Genomic DNA, 24,539 nt, shown 5'->3' with positions numbered 1-24,539 from the left:
CACCAATCCTGGCATTTTACCTATGTCAACAATTAGGGATATTTATAAAGATTCAACTAGAGGAATATTTATTGCAGCTATAAAATAATACCAACAACCGAGAGGGAGTTTCTTAAGTTATAGGGCATCCAGAAAATGCATGATTCTCTAGGGGCCGGCCTGGTGGCGCAGTGGTTAAGTTTGTGGGCTCTGCTTTGGTGGCCCTGGGTTCACAGGTTCAGGTCCCGAGTGCAGACCTAGCACCTCTCATTAAGCCGTGCTGTGTCGGCGTCCCACATACGAAATAGAGGAAGATTGGCACAGATGTTAGCTCAGGGCCAGTCTTCCTCACCAAAAAAAAAAATAAATAAATAAATAAGGCATGATTCTCAACAGAGAGACAAGTATATCTGGGCTTTTTCAAATCGCCCATCCTTCCCCAGTGCCAACTCCCCCACGTCACCCCGGGCCTGCCCACCTTCCATGACCCCACGCTACCTCTCCTCCATTTGGTGGTCAAGATGAGAATCACTCCTCAAATTTCGGGACCTAACCATCGATTCTCATAAACTGGAAAGGACTCAAACTGTCTCTACCTTGACTTTCGTTCCAACTCAGGACCTGCCTCTGGAAGCAGTGTGCTGACCCATCACGCCTCCAGCCGTGCTAGAAACAGGTGGCCACTGAGACCCCACTGATGGGGACATGTGTGATGGAGGAGCTGAGGGATTTTTCATTCTAAATAATTGTTTTTTTTGAGGAAGATTAGCCCTGAGCTAACTGCTGCCAATCCTCCTCTTTCTTTCTTTTTTTTTTTTTTTTGCTGAGGAAGACTGGCCCTGAGCTCACATCCATGCCCATCTTCCTCTACTTTATATGTGGGACGCCTACCACAGCATGGCTTGATAAGCGGTGCCATGTCTGCACCCGGGATCCGGGTGGAACGTGTGAACTTGACCACTCCGCGACCAGGTCGGCCCCTAAAGAATCTTTAATGAGACTTCAAACAGCCACGTGTGGCTTGTGGCTGCCGTGCGGGACCGCGTGGGTCAGGACAATTCCAGCCTCGGTTTGGAAACTTCAGGTAACGGCGGCCCCCAGTCTCCTAAGACGGCCCGACTGAGCAGTCCGCGAGCTCCTGGCAGGACGGCCCTTCTGTGTACACTGGGATGCCTTCTGGGTTGTTTTGCCCTCTGTCACATCATTGGGATGATAGAGATCCGCACGCACTCCGGAATGACAGCCCCTCGCTGGTTCCTTCTCGCACCACCCGTCCGACCGGATTTCCAGACACCAGCACTGTCCCCCATCCGCTCTCCTGGCTGGACTAGTCTTGGGGTGACCCGCTGCTGTCAGGATGAGCAATTCTCAGGCCAGTGCAGGGAGGAGTCAGCCGGAAGGAAGCTGGCCTCTCGGTCTTGTGTTCCCGGTGGCCCAGGTCAACGGTCTGAAGGTGCTCTGTGTGCAGACCGTTTCCCTCTAAAGGGTGCATGACTTTCCTCCAGCTGCCGTAACAAACGACCGCGAACTCAGTGGCTTAAATAAAGTACGTTTATCATCTCACGTTCTGGGGTCAGGAGTCCTAAACCCAGGGGCGGGCAGGGTGGGTCCTCCCGGAGGCCCCAGGGGAGGAGCGTGTCCCGCCTCCTCCAGCTTCCAGAGGCGTCGCGTCCTGGGCTCGGGGCCCCTTCCTCCGTCCGCACGGCCAGCAGCGCAGCGTCTCCATCTCGGCCTCTGACCCTCCCGCCTCCCTCTGCTCAGGACCCTGGGATGACCCTGGGCCCCGGGAATCCAGGGTCACCCCCATCCCAGGGGCCTCGACTTAACCCATCTGCAGAGTCCCCTCTGCCTCATGAGGTGACATGTCTGCAGGGCCCGGGACCAGGACGGGACGCCACATAACAGTAACAGCTCCTGAATTCTTAAACTGGTCCTGGAACCCGCTGGGATGCATTTGCAAAACCAAAGGGCAAGAAAACAACAGATTCTTTGAAGGTCTTTCCAAATAACGCGGAATTAAGACCTCTGCCTTCCACGGGGCCAGGGTGCCCTCTAGCGGCGAGAAGCCACACACGGGGCTCAAGGGTCCTCAGCGGCCCACCCAGGGCTCCGTGTCACCTCCGTGTCCTCCAGGCCGCCCTTCCCCATCTGCTCTTGCGCGGCACGGGTTGCTGTCGGCCCCTGGAACTGCGACATCGTTACCCCTGAGCGTCAGGAGTCGGTCCCATTTTTCACACACAAGAAAAAGGTTTTAGGGTCAATTCATCACGAGTCCAGGATCACAGGCTCGTTCGTAACTGGCTGGGACAGAAAACCCTCCTCGCTCTTTCCCCTCTCAATCTGCTCTTCTGTGTTCGGTTCAAAGTTCTCTGGAAACTTCTTTTACACAGCAAAAGGCAAAGAGTTAAAATTGTGTTTGGAAAGGGCCAAAAGGGACTCATTCCGAACAGAAACGGGAGAGCAACGCGGAGGCCTCCGTCACGGCGTTTCTCAGCCTGGTTCCCACTTTGTCCCAATCGCCCCCGACCTCGCACCCCAGGAAATTTGAATCCCGCCTATATTGTGTGTGTACTCCTGTTTGGGGCGCTTCGGTGAGCCATAAACCGTTGGGACATCTAAGATTTCCTCGCCCCTTGGGGACGAGGGCACCCCGGTGACAGTGGTGGGGACGTGTCCCAATGCCAGGCCTTCGTGCAGGAGAATAGAGACAACCAGCAGCAGCTGAGGGTATGAACATGGCACAATTTATTCTGAGGTTCATGTGGGGCACCCACGGGCACAGGAGCGCGGGGATGGGGCCCTCCCTGCCCCCCGGGGTCCTGGCCACCTTCCCGACGTGGCCGGGCTACGGGGAACAGCGGGCGACCCTGGGGGACACAGTGGTTATGGCCTTCGGCTGTGGTTTTGCATTTAAAAGGAGCTACATTCGTTCGGACAGTTTCTGGACGTCCTGCAGGTCCATCTCCCAGGGGCTCCGAGCTGGACCCCAGTGGCTTCTGGGAGGATGGAGGCAGAGGTCACGGTAATTGCACTTGGTCGGTGTCGGTGACGGGACCCCAGACCCCCAGAGGCACTCGGAGTCACTGTGGTCCGGGAGGGAGGGCTGCCCCGGCGAGGGGCCACCGAGGACGCTGCGCGGGAACAGGGCGCGGCTGCCGTGGTCCCTTCAGTGCGGGCCGCGGGGAGCCCCGGCCACACCTCCCAGTGCTCCACGGGGGGACAGTGCTGGGAGTCTGGTCCTGGGACCACGGAGGGCCACGCACACAAAGGCTTTTGACAGAAAGCAGGAGGCCTGTGAGGAAGCGCCAATTCCAGCCAAACGTTAGGCACAACTCAGCTTCGAAACCTGGAAGAGGCGATGCGCGGGAGGCGCACTGGGGTCACAGGGTCATCCGTAAGCGGGAGGGCACGGTTTTCGAGAGGGCGCACTATGTCTGGCTGAGAGCCTTGGCCCTCGACGTCTCAAGGCGGTCGCTGGTGACTGTGTAAAAATTACATCTTTTTTGATAAACGAAGGGGCCACAGGAAACCCGGGGCGCAGGCATGGGGAGCTCTAGCCAGGCGGGGCCGACGTTCTGGAGGGACAGAGTGGACAGAGCGAGACGAGGCGGGGACGGAAGCGGGCCACGGCGTACCTCTCGTGGAACAGGCCCGCGGCTGCCGGAGGAGCGATGGTGACCCGCGGCTCCCAAGCCCGGGAGGCGGCCCTGGGGCCCCGGGTGTGCAGGCTGCCCCGCAGGGAGGGGTCGGCGGAGGGGCTGGGGGGCCGCCCGGTCAATGCCAGCGGTTTACAGACAGAGTGGGTGTTCCCGGTGGCTCACAGCACACGGCATCGCAGAGTTCAAGTTCAACCCCCTCCTTCCTGGACGGCGGTGGAGACAGCGCTCAGGGAGGCCGGGGCGCCACTGTGCAGCGTCCCCCGGCGGCCACCTGGGAATCGGAGAGGGGACTCGGCCCCGGGGGGTCAGCGGGGCACCGACAGCTCCAAGCTCGCCCTGACGCTGGCCTAGAACACACGGGTCCATGCTCCGGAGACGTGGCCCTCCCGTCGGGGTGTCCCCCGGGCTCTGCCTTGGTGACAGCGGGCCGAGGGGCTCTCAGTGGCACATCCGTGCGGTCATTTCTTTCTGTTGAGAACAAGCAGGACGTCAGGCATCGACACAGGAGGCGACGGAAATCACACAAACCGAAAAGCGGGGGATTCGGTCTCAAGGGACCCAGGGCCCGATCTAACGCCAACCTCACAGAAGACGGACAGACAACGGCTCGCTGGGGACCGGGGCGGGAAGGGCCGGGCGGGCGACGCCGTCTGTCCAGCTGCTCGGCTCTGCCCGGTCGTGGGAAAGCAGTGGTGGCAACGTGTAAGCCACCGAGTGTGCCCACGTGCCAATAAAACTTTATTCACGAAACCAGGCACTCAGCGCGGGGGCCACAGATTACCAGCCCCTGCCTTGTACAGTCGATCGGACACTGGAAAGAAACTTCTAGAAAGCAGCCTGGAAATAAAGATGAATACTCGTAGGATGACCTTGAGACCCTGTGACCCCAGCCTTGGCAATCTGTCCTCACAAATGACATCACGTCACATCCAACGGGAATGATCTGGAAAAGCTCCTTATGCAGGACAGCTGCCCGGACCATGACACGGCCCGTTCCACGTACAGAAAACCCCGGGGACAGCCACCAACTTATTACTTTATTCGCTGGCTGTCTCCAGAAAGAACTCTGAGCCTCCATGTGGGAGAAATGATGACAGGATTGACATGAACTCAAAAACAAGCAAGCAGATCGCAAAGCTGGACGCTACAATTTTTACTATTTGGTAAATAGTATATGGAGGCGAGAGTCACAGAAAATTAACCGTCGTAAAGCAAACACTTGGTGCATTCACACGCACGACGGCGCGCAATCTCCACCTCTCTCTCGTTCCAGAACATTCCATCACACCAGAGTAAAATGCCTCCCCCCATAAACACGCGTACTATGACTTTAGCTGTGGAAAAGTGTTTACTGAAACATGGAAAAGCTATGTGATGATGTTTCTAGCAATTTTCCAAAACATCCAAGCTTGGGGAGACGCCCAGAGAGGGGGACGCGGACGCTCCAGCCCCCCATGATGACCTGGGGGCTCTACGCACCAGCCCCAAGTTCTCACACGCCGCCCCCAGGGCCCCCTTGGGGATGTTCTAGACCCTCGGGAGCAGCGGGGGTGGCTGGAGGGCCCTGAGAGAGCAGCCAGCTGCCGCCCTTTGACCTCACAGGTCCTGTGTCCTAACTGGGGAAGCATCGGACGTCCACCATGGATCGGCTCCATGTCCCGGCCTGCGTGATGGGGGGTCCCAGTGAGCCGCCCTGGCCACCTGAGTCGTTCCATCTCCAGGGTGGGGTCAATGCCATCCTACTGGCAAATCCACGGAGACGGAAAGTGGGGTCGTGGTTCTCAGGGGGTGGGGGGGGGGGGCAGTGACTGCTAATGAGGATGGGGTGGTGGAATGTTCTGGAATTAGAAGTGATGGTTGCACTAAATGCCAACTGAATTGTAATTTCAAGTTATGCTAATTTAACCTCAATTAAAAGCAAGAATAGGGGCCTGCATGGTGGCTCAGTGGTTAAGTTCGCTCGCTCTGCTTTGGCGGCCTGGGGTTCACGGGTTCAGATCCTGGGTGTGGACCTACACACTGCTTGTTCAGCCATGCTGTGGTGGCGACCCACATACAAAATAGAGGAAGACTGGCACGGATGTTAGCTCAGGGCCAATCTTCCTCACCAAAAAAAAAAAAAAAAAAAATCATTCCTTGCTCTCCTGCCAGGCAGAGAGAAGGAGAGTATGGGAGATGGGGACACCGGCTACCAGGCTGCTGGGCATTCAGCACCTGTCCAGTTTGTGGAGACTCAGTTTCTCCTGCAGGGGAGGGGGGCAGCTGCAGGAAGGAGCTCCCCGTCTCCGGGGCCCCTCCAGGGGGCACCTGCGCCCCCAACGCCCAGCAGCAGGTGGGTGGCCCAGGCCAGGCCCGGGACAGAAGCGACCCCCGTGAGCCCCACCCCACCCGCTCACCAGCGGCTCCAGCTCCTTGGTGTCGATGAGGCCGAACTCACGCACGAAATAGTAGAAGTGCTTGTAGCAGGTGTTCACGTGCGCCTCGGAGCCCAGCTGCGCGATGCGGTCGAAGTGGTGGATGTAGACGTGCACGAACACGCGGAACAGGCGCGACAGGATCTTCTTCACCACCTGCAGGAAGTTCTTGGGGAACGGTGTGCCTGCGGGGGGAAGGGAGAGGCCGGCCGCTCAGCACATGCCGCTCCCAGCCCGGCTCCCCGCCTGCGGCGCCGCCCGGGCGCGAACTCGTGGGGCTCAGAGAGGCTGAGACACCAGCCCAGGGTCACACAGCCTACGTCCCAGGTTCCTTCCAGAAGGCGGGTGTCAACGCAGCGGGAGGCACCGGGTCTGTCCCAGGAAGACAGGGGCCGCTTTCTCTGGGACTGTGGCCTCCAGCTCCCCTCCTGCAGCGACCGGGGCCCTCTCTGAAATGCCACCTCTGCTGCTTAACAATGCCTGGGGGACAGGCCAGCCGTGGCTTGTAGGTCACGCCCACAGTGGCTGGGAAGGTGCCGGGAGCCACATTCCTCCGTCTCAGCCCGGCCGGCCTCTGGCGCCAGCGCGTTCCCTCCCCAGCCCGTCCCACCCGCGTCCGGCCAGCTAGGGACGTGCTCTCCCCCTTCGGAGTCCGGCCCCAGGGCTGCCGTGCGTGCGTCTTTCTAGTTTCATTTATTTTTCTTAACAGAATGGGACAACCTATAAAAACATATTTTTTGACATTTGAAATTTTCCTCTTGATGTATTCCTCTCTCCCCATCTTGTTTTGCTAATGTCATTTTCCTTGGAGGGTGCTCATCGCGGCTTAACTGCGTGCATCCGCCACGTGGCAGTTTTTCTCCTGTCGTTGACGTTGATACCGTTTTATTTCTTTATTGTTTTGAGTTGCGGTAAAACCCACACCGCGTGAGATTCCACCCTGGCCATCCAGGCGCACAGTTCGTTGCTGGGGCCCCCATGTGCTCCTTCCTGCCACCCCCACCCACCATGACCTCATGGCCTCTTCGTCCCACAGGACAGACGGAAGCCCCGTGTTCACTCGATCCGACCAGACGGGGCGCCCGGGACCAGGATGGACAGACTCCCCCGTCCTTGAAGAGAGGGGCTCACCAGCTAACGGCGTGGTGGGGACACAGAGATGTCACCGACTGCGGGGGAAGCCAAGGTGTGCCAGGCCCAGGCTTCCGGAAGGTGGGGACGTCAGCACTGGACGGCACGGTGCTCTGGGGCCTACGCTCGGCTGAGCACCAGCCCCAGCAACACCCAAGCAGGTGCCGGAGGTCCCCATGCGGGAAGGGTCCCCACGAGGCGTCCACAGCCAGCACCCGGCCCGGGGAAGGTGACACAGCGGAGCCCACATGGCCGCCCAGCAGCAGGAAAGGTCCAGGACGTCGAGAGAGCAGACTCGTGAGGACCGGCCGAGGCTGCTGCGCGTCCTCGCTGCTGCTGTCTCGCTCCCCTCCGTATCTGGGACGGAGGACGTCACCAAGCGTCACGGCTCATGGCACTTGCCTTCCGGCCGCCCCCAGCGCGGGGACGTTTCCGTGTCACGGTGAACGGGGCCCAGGGCTCCCGGGGGACTAATTCTGCAGAAGGTTCGTTCAGCATCAAACAGGTGTCTGAGTTTTCTCTGTCGATCTGACTTTGTCCTTGAAGACCTTTGAAAGCCACATGGGGGGACGGTCACCTCAAGGGGGTGGTCATCCCTATGCACGAAGGTCCTCGAATAGTGGTTACAGAATCCGAGAGCACGGCAGGCCCACGGCAGGCAGAACGGAGGGGGCTCGGCACCAGCCTAGGGGACCCCAGGCCTGATGCTGCCGCCCAGCTCCCAGGGGCCGAGGGTGCAGGCGCCACCAAGGGCGATGCTGGGTGAAGGGGAGCCATTTAAAGCAGCCAGACTAGGGGTGGGGAGCATAGAGATGGAATCTTCCAGGACGCCACTGCCCACCTTTGTGACAATGCTCGCACAGGGCTTGCCCATCCGGCCCACCGCCTGTTTTTGTAGATAAAGTTTTATTGGCACACGGCCCGCCCGTTTGCTGACACAGTGTCCACGGCGGCTTGACACAGATGGCCGATCTGAGGAGTCGAGACACAGACCATCTGGCCCGCAAAGCCGGAAAGATTTACTCTCTGGCCCTTTCCAGGAAAAGGTCACCAACACCTGCTCTAGTGTTCAGAGCACAGGTCTTGGGGCCTCAATGCACGTCCAGCCTGACTGGCACCGAGTGGGACGCAGGAGACAAGCTGGACCCCGTCCCTTCTTTGCTCAACTGCGGGTCTAACCCTGAGGGGCGGCCGTAGGCTCTGGTTCCTGAAAGGACCACAGACAGAAGCAGGGACGGTGCCCTCTGTGCGGAGCATCACACTCCGCGGGCCGGCCAGGGGTCGAAGCAGGCCGGGGGGCCTGCAAAGCTGGCCCCGGGGAACAGGGCAGGAAGGTGCGGCCTGGGCCAGGTGGGACCCCAAGGGAGGCGGCAGCAGCCCCAGAAGCCGGGATGTACACGTGGCAGGGGCCCAGGGCCGGACAGCCAGGAGGACTGGCCTTAGATGCCCGCAGGGTGGCCCCGTGCAGTCTGCCATTTGCACATGCTCTCGCCTTCCAGAAGGTTCTTCTCTGGGAAAATTACGAGATCCACCTTTCACAGCAAGGAGCTGACCAGTGGCACTCAGGGTCTCCAGTTCTGGGGTGTAGACATCTCGGGAGCCGGCAGGACTTTCAGGGGTGCCAGCGGGGCTGTGAGTCAGGACGATGGGGAGCACGTGCAGAGGCGGACGCCAGGGCCGCACACGGGCCTGCCCACCCGACAGGGGGCTGCCGGAGTCTGTGCTTTGGGAAAGTGCCGATTGTGGGACAGCCTTGCCCGGGTCGGCCCCCTCACCACACAGACAGCGAGGGGGCCAGAGGGGCGGAGGCTCGACGGGCGCTGGGGCCCGAGACCCCTGAGGACGTGGCCCGGAGCCCGTTCACTGGCAGGTTCTCTGCGACGCGGTGCTGATGCTGATGGCGAACAAGAGCAATGCCCGTGTGGGTCTCCCAGGGCCGCTCCAACCAGTGGCCACCAACTCCACGTGGCGTCCCTCCACAGTCCTGGAGGCCGAGCCCCAGTCAGTCTCCCTGGGCTGGAGTCACGGCGTCGGCAGGGCTGGTTCCTCCCGGGGGTCCATGGAGAGGCCATCTCCTGCCTCTTCTGGGCTCGGGACCCCGTCCTCCTCCCACCGCCCCATCGCCTCGGCTCTTCCGTGCGTGTCGAATCTCCCTGTGCCTCCCTTGTATAAGGACCCTTGTGATGACACTGAGGGCCCACACGGATAATCCCGAATAACCTCTCCGTCTCAAGATCCTTAACTTGAAGCAAGATGTGGTCCCCCCACCCACTGGAACATGACGCAACCGTGAAGAGGAGCGAGGCCCTGACACGGCTGCACGTGGACAGACCTGAACACATGACGCTCAGAGAGAGAAGCAGACACAGAAGGACACACGGCGTGTGACCCCATTGACGTGAAACGTCCAGAACAGGCAGATCCACAGAGAGCGGGCTCGTGGGGGCCAGGGGCTGGGGAGGGGGTGGGGGCACTGTTGATGGGATGGGGCTCCTCTTGGGGCGATGGAATGTTCCGGAACTAGACAGAGCTGATAGTTGTAGGACTCTGTGAATGTACTAAATGCCTGGGCCTGGCTGGTCCCTTCTGTTCTCCGCTCGGCGCCACTGTCGCATACCCGCCCCATCGCTGAGGCCCCTCGCGGGTGCCGGGAACCCACCCTGCGCCAGGCGTGCCCGACTCACCGACGTTGGTGGGGAAGACGTCCTCGTTGTTGATCTGCACCTCGATCCAGTCCATGAGCAGGTCCATGTACTGGGGCGCCGAGAGCGCCGTGGGCTTACGGAAGCGGTGCTCGTCCTGCCAGCGGTACTCGTATTTGGGGCCGCCGGACATGATGGGGCAGGAGCGCTCGGTGCAGCCGTCGCTGATGGTGCCGTAGATGAGGTTGACGCGGTTGAAGAAGTCCACCACGTGCACGGCCACCCAGTCGTGGAGCTCCTCGCCGGGCGGCAGCTGCACCGCCAGCTTCAGGTCCAGCCCCGCGTTCAGCGACGCCTGCGCCCTCTTGTGCAGCTCGAAGCGCTGGGTGCCCGGCTCAAACTTGCGCTTGGGGCGGAACGTCTTGTCCTTGTTGAACACTTGCTTCAGGAAGGGGTTGGACATCGTGGCCGCCCACGCTCCCGGCACGCTCCCCTGCGATGTCTCCTTGGGGATGGCCTGGGCGGGACGCGCGTTGTCGGCCGAAGGGCGACGGGCAGCTCACAGGGCCCCCGGGTCCTCCTCAAGATCTGGAAGGCAGAAGGAGGGAGCATCGTCACCCGTTCCTGCAAAACCCGTTCTGGAAGCATGGGGGGGCGGACAGGGGGATGCATCCCAGGACTTGTGGTTTTTTTTTTTTGAGGAAGATTGGCCCTGAGCTAACATCTGCTGCCAATCCTCCTCTTTTTGCTGAGGAAGCCTGGCCCTGAGCTAACATCCGTGCCCATCTTCCTCTACTTTATTTGTGGGACACCTGCCACAGCATGGCTTGTCAAACGGTGCCATGTCCGCACCCGGGATCCGAACCAGTGAACCCTGGGCTGCCAAAGCGGAATGGGTGAACTTAACCACTGTGCCACCGGGCCGGCCCAGGACTCGTGATTTTAAGTGTCACGGAAAGGGTGCCAGTTCCTCGGGGACAGTGCAGTGTCCTCAGGGCAGAGGACGCTGAGATGGGCCCCCTGACAACCCAGACCAGCCGGCATGCCCCTCCCCAGGCCCAGAGGCTTTCCATAAAGTGAGAGAGGGCGAGCCGAACCGTGCACACTGGCTAAGGGGACAGTGTGCTAAGCGGTGGCCTCCGTAAGGAGATGCCACATCCAGGGACCTGCAAATGGGACGTTACTTGGAAAAACGGTCTTTGGAGATGAGAAGAAGTTAAGCATCTCGGGATACGCTCATCCTGGAGTACCCGGGAGGCCCTAAATCCAAGGATGAGTGTCCTCATAAGCGAGGACACAGACGCACAGGGAGCCGGAGGAGACCTGGGGCAGACGCCCCCTCGGAGCCTCCGAAGGACCCAGCCCCGTGACGCCGATTAGGGCGCTGGCTCCAGAACGGGCGGGACAACTCCCTGTGGTCTGTCTTCCCTGCATGTCTCTCGTCCCTGGATCAGGGCCCGCCCCAACCCCGCATGATCCCACCTGACCACGTCGATGAGATCAGCAAAGACCCCATCAACGGGTGGACATGGACTCCGGGGCACACGATGCGCCCCAGGACGCTATCTAAAGTCTCAACGAGCTCGTCAGAGTCTTGTCCCCACCGGGGCTGTGTCACCCCCTGGTCACCGTGGCTCTGCTACGATGACGGTGCCGCCTCGGGCTCTCCATCTGCAGGCCTGGGGTACACGCCCTCCCAGCGTGGACCCGGAAGGGACAGAAGGGAGGGCAGGGTCGTGGGGCCGGCGGGGTGGGGGTGGGGGTCCCCCGGGAGGTCACCGGAGGAGCAGTCGCGGAAGGAGAAGTCGCGGAGGGGAAGGGGAAGTGGCTCCCGGCCCACGGCGGGAGCCCACGCAAAGGACCAGCCATGAGAACAGTGCCACACCCACCCCGCTCCTTCTTTGCTCAAAGTGCGGGACTTCGCGGCTGCCCTGTGACCTGGCCCGGTGGCCCGCCCCTCCAGGCCTGGCACGATCTGTAGCAAATCATTGCCAACTTAGGGGCTTTGAACAGCCCAACTTCCTCGTCAGAAAGTTCTGGACGCCCTGTGTCTGCATTGGGCCCCATCTCCGTCTTCAGGGACCCCGAGAACTCCCTCCCGGCGAGGCCGGGCTCCGTCTGCCGGGAGCCTTCGAGGGCGTTCTGGAGGCCAGATCTGCACCACGCAATGCTCACCCAGGGCTCTCACCGGCCGACCCCGCCCGGGGCAGCAGCGGCAGGGCAGACCCGGGTCGAGCGGTGCGGGCAAGGCGGACTCCGAGCGGTAAGGACCTCAACAGAGAGAGGCTGCTTGGGCTCAAGGCAACGTGAGCTCTGGACCGAGGACACGGGGCCTCCCATCAACAGGCCAGAAGTGCCTTCACTTCCCAATGCCAGCCCTGGGGCCCTGGCTGCCGTTGTCACTTCCTGCCACCTTGGCAAACACCCGGCGAGGCACTTTACTGTCACCTTTGAGGGAAATGGTATTCCTACTTTAGAGCTAAGAAGACCGAGGCCCAGGCCGGGTCCCCCTCGGCACTGCGACATCGGGGCCGGGTCATCCTCTGGGGGGCGGTCCTGGGCGCTGTGGGGGGTTGAGCAGCATCCCTGGCCCCACCCACTCAATGCCAGGGGCTCCCCCAGTGTGACACCCACAGATGTCCCCAGACATGGCCCGGTGTCCCTGGGGGCAGGATTGCCCTAGTGAGAACCACTGGGTTAGAAGAGAATGCCTCAGTACTAACTAGTTAATGACTAGTTAAGCCAGCCTTTCAGGCCTCGTGTGGCTGGCAGAGAGGGAGGGAGCGGGAACCCTGGACCGGTCCTTTCTGCGGGGCCACGTGTGCCTCCACCCTCCCCACCTCTCTGCTGTTCGGGTTTCCATCTGTCTAACCCCAAGCCCAGCCTCAGACCCCCAGGAAGAGCTGATGTCAAGAGGCCACCGCTGCGCCCCCCTGTCTCCGAGACTGGCCGCATCCCCGGGGTTGGGCAGCCGAGGACCCCTCCACGCTGCGGGCATGTGTGCTGGACGCGCCTTGTGGTGACCCTCGGCCCCCACCTGTGACAGTTCACTGCCCAGGCGATTAACCTGCAAACAGAGGCTCCCAGGCCACCCCGGCTGCAGGTCCAGGGACAGACACTCCCTGTGGGCCGACAGAAAAGAAAGCAACCTTCTGCCGGCCCACTGCCTGGTTTCTCCCCCACCTGCTGCCTGGTTTCTCCTGCACCCAACACCTGGGGACACTTCCTCATCTGCGGTCTTACTTCGGCCTCCAGACGGCCTTCCCCTGGGGCTGAACGTCAACCCCCTCCTGTGATGAGAAGACGAAGGGGGGCGCCGCATCCCCCGTCCGGCTGGAGGGGCCGCAGAGCCCCGGCCCCCGCCTCCATGCACTGACTCGCCTCCAGGCTCTGATTTCTCCCACAGCAGCCTCCCACCCTGAGGGCAATCCCGACACAGCGGGAAACGCAGCCCAGTGCTGCCTTCTCTTGAGTTCGGGTCCTCCCCAGGGAAGATTTGGGGAATTTCACCTCCGACAAGGTCGCCTGCGCACATGTGGCCTGCGTGGATGGGAGTGGGGCCACCAGGCGGGTGAGCAGGCCCTCAGCAGCTCCGCCTGAGCCTCAGGAGCAGGGGCGGCCCCTGGCTGGTCCAGGCAGGCCGACAGCTTGTCCCGCGCACAGCGCACGCCACAGGCGGGACGCGCCAGGACGGTTCCCGGGGACGGGGCAGGGCGCCGGGGGGCCTGCAGGCTCTGCCCGCCTTTTTGGCTCTTCCCAGAAAGGGGGAGGGTTTTTTGTCTTAAGTGGATGCAATGATTCTCTGAAAGACTTCCTGGATGGGCCGAGTTCCTGTCAAAAGCAAACAGCTCTCCGTGGGAAACACACACGTCCCCCGGCCCTGGGGGGGCCCGGCCACCGGAAAGTGCCTTTGCCTTGAGAAAGGCCGAGGAGGCCAGGGCGGCCCGGAGGCGACCCCCCACATCCCAGTTACCGTCTCTGGTCCCCGTCCCTCGGCTCTTCCCAGAACACCTCCAAGGACGGCGGGGGCGGTCTTCTGGAAATTCAACGCCAAGAGCGAGTGCTCCTGGCTCCCCGGCTCGTCCCGCAGCAGAGATGTGTGTGGCGCTTAGAAACTTCTAGAGCGACACAAGGTAAGATGACAAAATTCCCCTGCCACACACACCCAGCCCTTTTTTTTTTTTTTTCTTTTTTTCTGAAAACAAAACAAAACACAGTTCCTCTAAGCAACCGCCTCGCGTGACCCTCCGGTTGAGGTGCAGTGGGCGCCCGCTCAGCGCCACTTCCTTCCGGTGCCTCCACATCCTGCCTGGGCCGCTGACAGCGCCACCGTGGCCACTATGGCAGGGACGCTGCCCCGGGGCTCAGGGGCACGGCGGCCAGGCCCCACCCTCAGAGGCCGGTCCCGTATGTTCTAGATCCTGCGAATCCTGGCTCCGCGGCCGGCAGCCCAGGCACCGGGCAGGAAGATGCTCGCGGCCCTGAGCCATCAGCCACCACCGACATGTGTATTTTCCACTATGGAGACGCCCCCTGTGCATGCCGGCCGCCCGCCACCCTACGGGGCCACATGGGGCCCACACTGTCTCGGTGTCTGGCCCTCGTGTCTTGGTTTTCTGGGTGAAGCTCCCCAACTTGTAGGAAGGCAGCAAGTACGGTTTGTGGGGGCCACTCGAGCCAGGTGCTGTTGAGGAGCCCCTATATTCCAGCCGTCCTGAGAGTCTTTTTTAAAAAATTGAGACATAATTCATATACTGTAAATTCCAGTTTTTTTTTTTTTGAGGAAGATTGGCCCTGAGCTAACATCCGTGCCCACATTTCTCCACTTTATATGTGGGACGCCTGCCACAGCATGGCGTGCGAAGTGGTGCCTTGTCCGCACCCGGGATCCGAACCAGTGAACCCCGGGCCGCCGAAGTGGAACGTGCGCACTTAACCGCTGTGCCACTGGGCCGGCCCCAAAATTCCACCTTTTAAGGTATATAATTCAATGGCTTTTAGAAACATCAGAGAGCAGGGCAACCAACACCACTATCTAGTTCCAGAGTATTCTCATGACCCCAAAGGACCCGCCCCCCTTCCCGTGCCCATCAGCTGTCACCCTTCGTTCCCCCGTTAGGGGTGAATCGAGTCCCCCAAAATGACACGTTCAAGTCCTGTGAACTGGCTCGTTTGGAAACAGGGCGTGGCAGGTGTCATTAGTTATGGAGGTCGCACTGGACTGGGGGCCCTGAGACCAGCGGCTGACGTCCTCGTAGGAAGAGGGAAGTTGGACACAGACACAGTGGTAGCTGTGTGACGACGGAGGTGGAGACTGGGGGGGGGATGTGGCCACAAGCCCAGGAGCGCCCAGGACTGCCGGCCACGCCAGAAGCTGGGAGAGGTGGCAAGGACCCACCCCCAAGCGCACTATGAGCCCACAGGGCAGACGTGGGCCTGGGTCCTGGACCCGGGGTCTCTGCGTCCACCGCCTCCATGCTGCCGGGGACGGAGGTGGGGTGCTGGACCGCCCGGAGCAGCCGTTGATCCTGCAGCTGAGGAATGCTGAGCCTATGCCTGCTGCCTCAGTTTACCCCAGGGGCAAACACAGACACACTGTTTTACAAAACCGCGCCCCCCCGAGGGGCGGAGAGGAGAAATGTGAGCGAGGTCATCTGTGGTTGTGGCATCCGCTTAGGGGACACGCCTCTTCCTTCTGAGGACCCAGCCCGAGGTTTCAGAAGAGGCCATTGCATGCGAAGGGACCAGGGGCGCGTGTGTCAGAAAGCGTAGGACCCCAGAGCCGGGCCCCGAGCTGCCTCGGTGGCTGTCCCTGCTTCCTGTTAATGCAGGATCCTTGGATGTGGACTTGAGTGTGCACGGACCCCAGGCTGAAGCGGGCGGGGGAGGAGGCGCTGCTCTGAGCATGCCCGCTGCCCAGGGGGCTGGGAAGAGCTCCCAGCTACAGCCGTGGGTCTCATCCGGGCCATCCTGCCCCCAGGGGACCCTGGGGACATCTGTGGTTGTCACACTGGGGGCGCTCCTGGCATCGAGTGTGTGGGGGCCAGAGGGATGCTGCTCAACCACCCCCCCCTCCAGTGCCCAGGACGGCCCCCCACAGAGGATGACCCGGCTCTGAGTGTCTTACTTGGCACACAGGAGCCGCCAGAGTGACCATCTCTTTCCCAGAACCCGGCTTCTTAAGTCACACTTGCCTTTTCTGCTTAAGAAATCGGAAGCTCGAGATTCCAGGAACTCAGAAACAGGGCTCCCCAGCCGGGGCGTGTCAAAAACTTCCCGGAGGAAAAACCCCAGTTCCCAGCCGGCGGTGTGGGGGGATTTTCTCGAACCCTCCACCTTAGGCAGCGCTGGAGATGGGAGAAGAGCTCCCGGAAGGGTGACTCACTCGGACTCTCCAGAACCTAGCGGGCTTCGGGCGTTTTTACCCACGGAGCAGGCAAACATTAGCATATGAAGCGTCTGAGTTCAGGAACTGAGACGGCCCTTCTGTGAACCCCCCGAGGGACTAAAATAACCGCTGGGGCCGAGAGAGACAGACGGGAACTCCGAATTCAGCGCGTCCGTCACAGGGACGAGGGGCGCCCGGCTCTGCGGGAGACTCGAGGATGAGGACACGCTCTCCCCTCAAGTAAAAAGTGAGCCATCGAGCCCGGAAAAGACGCGAGGAACCATAAAGGCACGTTACTAACTGCACGAGCCAGGGTGAGAGGGCGACGCACTGTGAGTCCAACTCTAGAACCTTCTGGAAAAAGCAGAACCCGGGAGACATACAGGATCTGTGGTTTCAGCGGTTGGGGGAGGGACAAACAGGCAGAACACGGGGGTTCCTAAGGCAGTGACACTTTTCTGTATGGTGCTATGACGGTGGACACACGACACGCTTTTGTCCCAACCGACAGAACACACAGCACCGAGAGTGAACCCAAATGTCAAGGGTGGACTCTGGGTGACAATGACGTGTCCAGGAGGTTACTGGGATGTTGATAATGGGGGGGGGGGGGGGCGCCGTGCATATATGGGGCAGGGGGCATATGAGAATTCCCTGCACCTTCTACTCAATTATGCTGTGATCCTAAAATGGCTCTAAAAAAAATAAAGTCTCGGGGCCGGCCCCGTGGCCGAGTGGTTAAGTTCGCGCGCTCTGCTTCAGCCGCCCCAGATTTCGCCGGTTCGGATCCTGGACGCAGACACGGCACCGCTCATCAGGCCACGCTGAGGCGGCGTCCCACATGCCACAACTAGAAGGACCCACAACTAAAAATACACCGCTATGTACCAGAGGGGCTTTGGGAGAAAAGGGAAAAATAAAATCTTTAAAAAAAAATAATAAAATAAAGTCTATTTAAAAAAATTATAGCCAACACTAATTCATCATTACGACACCCCAAGCATTTGGCTGGTTGTCTTGGAGGAGCTCACCCCACTTAAGAAACAACTGGAGCCACAAACAGGAAGCAGAAAATGACGAACCTGATGAAAGCGGGAGTTGGACATGTACGTGTGAAAGGAATCAATGCCACGGAAGGTGCTAGAAATACAACGTGCACCGCATGTGTAATTTCAAATTTTCTAGTAGCTACATTGAAAAGTAAAAAAAAATGAACAGAAACAGGTGTAATTAATATTAATAATATATTCTACTTAATCCAGGAGCACCAAAATACCATTTCGACACCTAAGGAATATAGAAAATATTAAGGGGATGTTTTCCCTTTTTTTCTCTTTAAACCGAGTCTCCAGGACCCGGTGTGTAGTTTGACTTATAGTGCATACAATTTGCAGCGGCCGCGTTTCGAGGGTTCATTAGCCACGTGAGGCCAGCGGCTGCTGCCCTCGACGGCTCAGCCCGAGGGGGCCGAAGGAGAGGGAAGACGGGGCAACGGGACGGGTGCTGTTTGAGGCGGGTGCTGGATTCAGAGCCGGGGATGGGGCTCTGCCTTGTTGGGGGTGAAGGAGCAGAGGGTGCCTCCCAGGAGGGAGGGGAGAAGCAGGGTGCTGTCGGGCGCAGGCTGGGGCAGCCGGGACTTCACCTGCTGGGTTCCCACTCCATCATCAGTGCACTGGTTCAACCTGACCCACGACACACGCAGGGAAATAGTCACTTAGTCCTGAAAGCGTCAACTCGGGGGCACGGGGGCTCAGGGCTCATGCGAGGCTGCAGGGCCCTGTCCTGATGTCCGCCGGGGTGGGACCCTTGGCCCCACTCAGCGCTGAGTCTGTGAAATGGGCTAATTAGAGTCTCGGACCTTTGGGCTGGGTGGAGGGGGAATGAGGAAGCGGCTGGCGGGGCCCCGTGTAACAGAACCAAGTTTAAACCCAGAAGTGCAGGCAGGCGGGGAGGGGGGCATCGCATGTCAAAATTTACCCAGCTGTGTGCTCTGCACACGTGCCGTCGACTGTATGTCAATTAAACCTCTATAGGACTGCGAAAAAAGGATGCGCCGGGGGAGAGGTACGCGTGTTCAAACACCGGAAGACGCTCACCCCAAAATTAACAGTGGCTCTTGCACACTCATTTTCTGCTTTGTGAGTTTCTGGGTTTTCCAATTACCCACCTTCCCTTTTCAGTGACATTTATAAAATACAGTCACGCGTAAAACATACCTAAGAAAAAGGAGCTGTGAGGTCACCCAAGGTGTGCTGACCCCGGCCAACACCTCTGGCCCAGTCCTTCCCAGGGCTCAGTGACTCTGGGCACCAGGAAGCAAGAAGCCTGCTTTTAAAAGGCCGGGGTGCCCCTGGTTGGGGGGGGCCCCGAAATCCTAGGAATTTGGATCCCAACCAGGAGGCGGGGTCCTGGCGATGGGGACAAGGCGCGGGGTTGACCCCAAAGGGACACTAGTAACCACGAATGCCACCGAGGGCCCACAGAACCCCCTCCCGCCGCCCGATTTCGCCCCTCCCGACAGATCTGGCCTCCCCGCCGACCGCGTTCGCCCCTCCAGACGGATCTGGCCTCCCCGCCGCCCGCGGTCGCCCCTCCCGACGGATCGGATCTCCCGCCGCCCGCGGTCGCCCCTCCCGACGGATCAGACCTCCCGCCGCCCGCGGTCGCCCCTCCCGACGGATCGGATCTCCCGCCGCCCGCGGTCGCCCCTCAGAGGACCCACCTGCCGCCTCACGCTCGCCTCCGTCCTCCGTCCCCGGTCTCGGTCCCCGTCCCCGTCCGCAGGCCGCCCGCCAGCCCCGGCCTTGCCGCCGCCCGCCGCGGATGGACACCCCACACGCCCCGCCCGGCCCCACCCGCCCAGATGGCCCTACTTCCGCTACAGGCTGAGGCCTCCCCGGAAGCGGAGCCGGGGCGCGGACTTCTAGCCCGAGGGGGGCGCGCCCGGCCGCCGCGCTCTCCGTCGCCTGGCAACCGGGGACGGGCCGTGACGCCATTGGCTGGTGCCGGAGGCTCGCGGCCTGAGGGCGGAGCTTGGGCCTCGAGCAGGGGCAGGGCGTGGAGGAGGAGCCTACGCCAGCCGTGGGCGCATGCGTGGGGCGCGGCCTGAGGGCGGGGTCGAGCCGTGGGTGCAGTTTCCTCTGGGAGTGGCGGCTCGTGGGCGGGACCTGGGGGCGGAGCCGGAGCCGTCAGTTATCTTCTGCTGGGGCGGGGCCTGGGGCCGAGGAGGGCGCCGTTGGTTGGTCGGTGCGCGCCGAGGGGCGTGGCACAGGGCGCTGTTGGTTGGCTGGCGGCGGAGGGGCGTGGCGAAGGGGCACCGTTGGTTGGTCAGTGCGCGCGGAGGGGCGTGGCGCGGGGGCGCCGTTGGGTGGTCCTGGTGCGCGGGAGCCATGGGGGGCCGGGGCGGCGGGGGCGGCATGGCCCTGTTGCTGTGCCTGAGCCTGACAGTGGCGCTGGCCCGCGGCTGCCTGCATTGCCACAGCAACTTCTCGGATAAGTTCAACTTCTACCGCGACCACGTGAACCTCAAGTCCTGGTGGGTAGGCGACATCCCCGTGTCGGGCTCGCTGCTCACCGACTGGAGCCAGGACACGATGAATGAGCTGCACCTGGCCATCCCTGCGGAGATCAGTGAGTGCCGGAGCCCCGCCCCGCACCCCCGGCCCGGCCAGACCCCGGCCCAGCCGGCCCGCTCACCTGCCTCTTCCGCCCGCAGCGCGGGAGAAGCTGGACCAGGTGGCGAACGCTGTGTACCAGAAGATGGATGTGCTGTACCAGGGGAAGATGTATTTCCCGGGTAAGGTGGAAACTGAAGCTGGGCCGACCGGCCCCAGGACCCCTGCCTCTGCCCATGGCCCAAGCCTGACCACCCTCCTCCCGCCTCCCCCATCAGGGTATTTCCCCAACGAGCTGCGAAACATCTTCCGAGAGCAGGTGCGCCTTATCCAGAATGCCATCATCGAAAGTGAGCAAACGAGGGCTGGGGGAGCCAGGGCTATAGGAGGATTTGAGTCCCCTTCGAGGCTGGGGGCCCCGGCCAGGGCAAGGCGAGGTTAGAGTGCTGTGAATAGGGAGTCTGTGCACCATGCAGCCGGCGTTAGAACTCGGAGCCTGCAGCGGCTGGGGACAGAAAGCGGGGAGCAGGGCAGCTCCCAGAGGAAGGGGCTCTTTCATCCTGGGGCCTTGAAGGATAACCCCCACCCTTCCCTGCCACCTCCCTGGAAGTCACGCTTCCTGGTGATTTGCCCCATCTCTTGGGCAGGCCCAGGAGAGTGGGCCAGAGCGGGAACGGGCTGGGTCTGCTAAGGCGGCGCTGTCCGGGCTCTTGTCCCCGCACAGGCCGCATCGATTGTCAGCGTCACTGTGGTGAGTGCGCCTCTGTCCAGGCCGTGGGGGATGGTGGCGGTGGCAGCGTGGGGCCCCGGAGGCCGAGGGGAGCCCGCCGCGGCCTGTCGTGTGTTGCAGGCGTCTTCCAGTACCAGACCATCTCCTGCAGCAACTGCACAGACTCGCACGTCGTCTGCTTTGGCTACAATTGCGAGTAGGGCTCGGCGGGCGGCTGAGGGCCCCGCTGTCCGAGCGGTCTGAGGTCCTCCCCAGAGGGGCCCCTCCTCCGCCTCCCCCGCCCCTGGCCTTTCACCACCTGGGCAGGCAGGGTGGGCTGGAAGCCCCCCTAGCTGGCCCCCTGAATTTGGGGCCACGCCACCTCCACACCCCGTGTCCCCGCAGGTCGTCGGCGCAATGGGAGATGGCTGTGCAGGGTCTCCTCCGTTACATGTGAGTCATGCAGCTGGGCTCGGAGGGGACCCCGACCGAGGCCACATGGCTTCTGACTCCAAACTTGCTGTCCTGTCGTTGTAGAAATATATGGCACAAGTAAGTCCCCTCCCCCAACCCCAGTGAGTTGATCAGAGGCGGCGTGTGCATCCTCCGGTGAGTATGCGCCAGGTGGGCCACGGGAGGTGGTGCCTGGTCCTGTGCGCTCAGGTCGATCACTCTGGTTAGAGTCCCCGTAGAATCTGGTCCTACCCCTGCCCCAAGTGGGAGGCAGGGCTGTGGTCGGAGCTGGGGAGGGAGGGCGCTCCAGGATGGATGCGTGCCCCAGTGGAGGGGCCTGGGGCCACAGGCACAGCTTCAGTCCCAAAGCTCGGGGCTAACCGGGGCCCTGTCGTGTCTTTCAGACAGAACACCAAGACGAGGTAAAGCCCCCTGGCCCATCTCCTCCAACGCCCTGGCCTGGCCTTCCAGAGGGAGGAGAGGGGAGGGGATGGGGGGGTGAGGGAAGCAGTGCTCTGGGGTCCTTCGGGTCAATGGGGGTGGCCAGGGGGTTTGGACAGGGCGAGCACAGCCAAGCAGGGGTCTCTCTGCACCTGGGACACCCCAGACCTCACCTCTGCAACCACACCCTGCAATCGCTTCGTGAATAACCATGCGTCCCTCTCCCCCTCGCTGCCGGATGCACAGGACCACTCCAGCCTTGTGAGCCACCTGGAGGGACCTGGGTGGGCTCTGGGGGTGGGGATGTACCTAAGCCAGACAGCAAAGCTATGGCCACTTTGGCGCAGGCCCCCCCCCCCCATGCCCTTTTGACACCCCAGTCGTGGGGATGTTGGTGTGACAGAACCCAGTGCAGTCTTGGGGACACAGAACAGGCAAGGCCTTGGGGTCCAGCCCATCCCATGCCCCACTTAGGAAGACAGGCCCAGGCCCCAACAAAGGCCCCCCAGGGAGGGGATGGCAGGGAGGGGAGAGAAGGGACTGAGGGCACCGTGTCCCCCCGCAGCCTGGTGTCGCCCAGCTTCACGTGTCTAGAGCCCCCAAACCTGGCCAACCTGACTCTGGAAGACGCTTCCGAGTGTCTGATGCAGCACTGACGGCCGCCAGGCCTGCCGGACCCACCCCAGCTGTGATGCGGGGCCAAGTCGGCTGGACTCTCCCAGCCCGCACATGCGGAGCAGCCTGGCTGTTGCCTCGGGTCCTCGCCGCCATCCAGCCGGGCCGGCCGGGAGGAGGGGAGGTGGGTTTGTATATAGTGTTGACGCCGAGTGGGACCACAGAGCTACTGGACGGAACGATTAAACTCCCTGACCTTTCTCATCTCGGAGTGGTCCTTGTGGGGCAGGGAGAACGGCGGGGGCTCGGGGGCTCGGGGGCTCGCAGGGCTGGGTCCCGGCAGGACGGCGGGGCGGGCTGGCCGGACAGCAGCCTCCACGGTGAGTCCAGGCGCAGCTGCAGCGGTGGACAGGCACACAGCTGACCAGCGTGCTCCGCGGCTGACTGCTCACCACAGCGAGGGAGGCCTGGGAGACCGGCACCGCCAGGAGACCACTCTGTCAGAAGAGCTGCCGCCAGCCAGGCAGGCCTCCGGCTCGGGCGCTCGCCCCTCTCCCCACCAGCTCCCTCTTGCTCTTGCGTCCAAGGGGGTCCCAGGACGGCTCTCGAGAGCTGATGGACCCCAGCCCTGCACACGCCCTCCCGTAGCGGCTTCACTGACAGAACCCGGCACTGCTTCCCTGGGAGCGTCCGTGTCTGGGGTCGGGGAGATGCGGCATGGTTGAAAATGGTGTGGGGAGCCTCAGGGACGTCCCGGGGAGACTGCAGAGTCTGGTGGCGGAGTCACATGGCCCACGTGCTGGCAGCAGGTGGTGACAGCCAGGCTCTGGTGCTCCTGGTGCCCCCCCATTGGCCTGCGCAGCCCGAGGGTGGCGAGGGCGGTGTGGATGCAGGCGGCGCCTACGTGTTCCCACTGAGAGCGGGGAAGGAGCCTCCTGGCCAGCATTTCTGGACAGGACAGTCTTCTGGAAGGGACATTGGTGGGGCGCCCTGAGCTGGTTCAGCCTGGGCTGTCTGTGCCCGGCTCCTCGCCCTCCCACACTTTGGCATTCAAAGTGGAGTTGATTTGGGCTTTCCGTCTGCTCACACAGCCTGACCTGTCTTGAACTGTCCATTGTCCACACGGTGTCACCAAAGCCAGCGGAAGTGTGGTGAATTAAACCCCCATGGAAGGCAGGGCCGGGCAGGACAGCCGACATGGAGACGTGTGTTTGCGAGTTTATTGAATCATCCTGACACAAAATCATACAGCAGCGTGATATGTCTCTCTCCTGTATACGGGAATGTCGATGGCAAATAAAGTCTGTATAACACATCATACAATGTCGAGATTCTAGAATCACTGCACGGGATTCTGTAATAGATTACTCTACATGCTAAAGTGACAGTTTTCATCAAAAGGAAAAGTTAAAACGTCATTGAGGACCATCGTCTCTGAGGAAGGTTCAGTCTCGGGGTAGGCCGGGGTCCCCTCGCCCTGGCGGAGGTGCATTTCAGGGGCCCGGCCGCCCCAGGATGCATGTGCCTCGCTGTTGGGGCGACGATGACCAGGACTGGCCCCCCGGCAGCTGCAGGGACAGCCCTGCGGGTGTTCAGTGACGAGACGCGGCAGGCAGAGCTGCAGCCCTCTGCCACCCACCCCAGTGGGGCTGACGAGACACTGTGCCGAGCAGGGCTGTCCAGTCCCTCTCCGGGAGGGGGCCTGGCTGGATCCCCCGCCTCGGCTGCAGCCCCCCACCTCTGGTCTGCCACCCTTTTTCACCCGGCACACGAACACGGTGGTGGGACGCAGAGAAGACAGTGGACGACAGGCAGCACGACCCTTTCCCACCGTGTCCTGGGGAGAAAGATCCTGACCCACGGCCGACAGAGGAGCAGGGAACGTCAGCGCCGGGAGCAGCCAGCCCACTCTTCCCACAACGCGCCACCGGGCAGGGTGCCTGGGGCTCATGGGACTCAGATGACTCCACAGAAGGATGCGCCACCCTGCCCCGACGGCTGAACGTCCCTCACCCTGGACCCGCCAGGTCCCAGCCGGGGTCCCGCTCGCCCCTCGGGCAGCCCCTGCAGCCATGTGCACAGTTGGCCTCCAGCTACAGGAGCCCCTGCTGCTCTGAGGCCTGGAACGGGGCTTCTCGCCAGAGACAGTGGGAAGAGCCAAAGTAAAAAAGATGATAGGAGAAATCAACGCAACAGAAAACCCTGACGTCTAAACGACGGACGACAGTGGACTTAAATTAACGCCCGAGCTGGGTGCAGTCCATGCGACAGAGAGAAACCTATCACTTGGAACCGGCTCTCCCTCGTGTGTCCTCCGTGGCGGGTCGCAGGTGGCACTCAGCACGTGGCCAGCGTGGCTCGCATCTCCTCCAGCAAGTTGCTCAGCAGCGTTGAGTCGTTGCATTTCCCGTCGACCGACACGGACTTCTCGCCCTGAAGAGGGACAGCAACGGGCAGTGTTCCCACCCACTACACGCAGACACCGCCCCCGGCT

The 24,539-nt window shown here is 61.6% G+C and overlaps 3 protein-coding genes across 15 annotated transcripts in view; 1 reads left to right on the top strand and 2 right to left on the bottom strand.

The window, feature by feature from the left end:
• Positions 1-2,709: 2,709 nt before the first annotated feature.
• MOB3A (MOB kinase activator 3A) lies at positions 2,710-19,064 on the bottom strand. Of its 2 annotated transcripts, none has more exons than XM_046684917.1 (4): positions 18,936-19,064; positions 9,868-10,413; positions 6,035-6,237; positions 2,710-4,106 (listed from the first exon to the last, which is right to left on the bottom strand). In XM_046684917.1, exons 2-4 carry the CDS (start codon positions 10,286-10,288, stop codon positions 4,077-4,079), a joined length of 654 nt encoding a protein of 217 aa, XP_046540873.1. In that variant the 5' UTR covers positions 10,289-10,413; positions 18,936-19,064; the 3' UTR covers positions 2,710-4,076. The 2 variants fall into 2 exon arrangements, with proteins under 2 accessions (XP_046540873.1, XP_046540874.1); XM_046684918.1 differs by lacking the exon at positions 18,936-19,064 and adding an exon at positions 13,799-13,929.
• A 138-nt stretch (positions 19,065-19,202) lies between these two features.
• Positions 19,203-23,270, top strand: IZUMO4 (IZUMO family member 4). 11 transcript variants are annotated; one of them, XR_006891878.1, is made up of 10 exons: positions 19,203-19,843; positions 19,929-20,009; positions 20,106-20,146; positions 20,552-20,578; positions 20,942-20,989; positions 21,074-21,088; positions 21,394-21,411; positions 21,677-21,691; positions 21,996-22,568; positions 23,137-23,270. XR_006891878.1 is itself a non-coding variant. In XM_046684912.1 (10 exons), the coding sequence occupies exons 1-10, from the start codon at positions 19,303-19,305 to the stop codon at positions 22,084-22,086; spliced, it is 984 nt and encodes a 327-aa protein (XP_046540868.1). In that variant the 5' UTR covers positions 19,203-19,302; the 3' UTR covers positions 22,087-22,306. The 11 variants fall into 11 exon arrangements, 7 of the variants coding, with proteins under 7 accessions (XP_046540868.1, XP_046540865.1, XP_046540872.1 ...); XM_046684912.1 differs by lacking the exon at positions 23,137-23,270 and adding an exon at positions 20,678-20,753 and having other exon boundaries at positions 20,106-20,177; positions 21,996-22,306; XR_006891879.1 differs by lacking the exon at positions 23,137-23,270 and having other exon boundaries at positions 20,106-20,177; positions 20,552-20,753; positions 21,074-21,145; positions 21,996-22,091.
• AP3D1 (adaptor related protein complex 3 subunit delta 1) overlaps positions 23,244-24,539 on the bottom strand; it is a 40,643-nt gene continuing 39,347 nt past the window's right edge. For both annotated transcript variants that reach the window (XM_046684907.1, XM_046684908.1), the window contains exon 32: positions 23,244-24,478. In XM_046684907.1, coding sequence (XP_046540863.1) covers positions 24,383-24,478 — 96 coding nt within the window. In that variant the 3' untranslated portion in view covers positions 23,244-24,382. The remainder of the gene's footprint in view (positions 24,479-24,539) is intronic.

Source organism: Equus quagga, chromosome 14, assembly GCF_021613505.1.
Source record: "Equus quagga isolate Etosha38 chromosome 14, UCLA_HA_Equagga_1.0, whole genome shotgun sequence".
Taxonomy (NCBI): Eukaryota; Metazoa; Chordata; class Mammalia; order Perissodactyla; family Equidae; genus Equus; species Equus quagga.
This window is presented reverse-complemented; position numbering and strand designations above follow the sequence as displayed.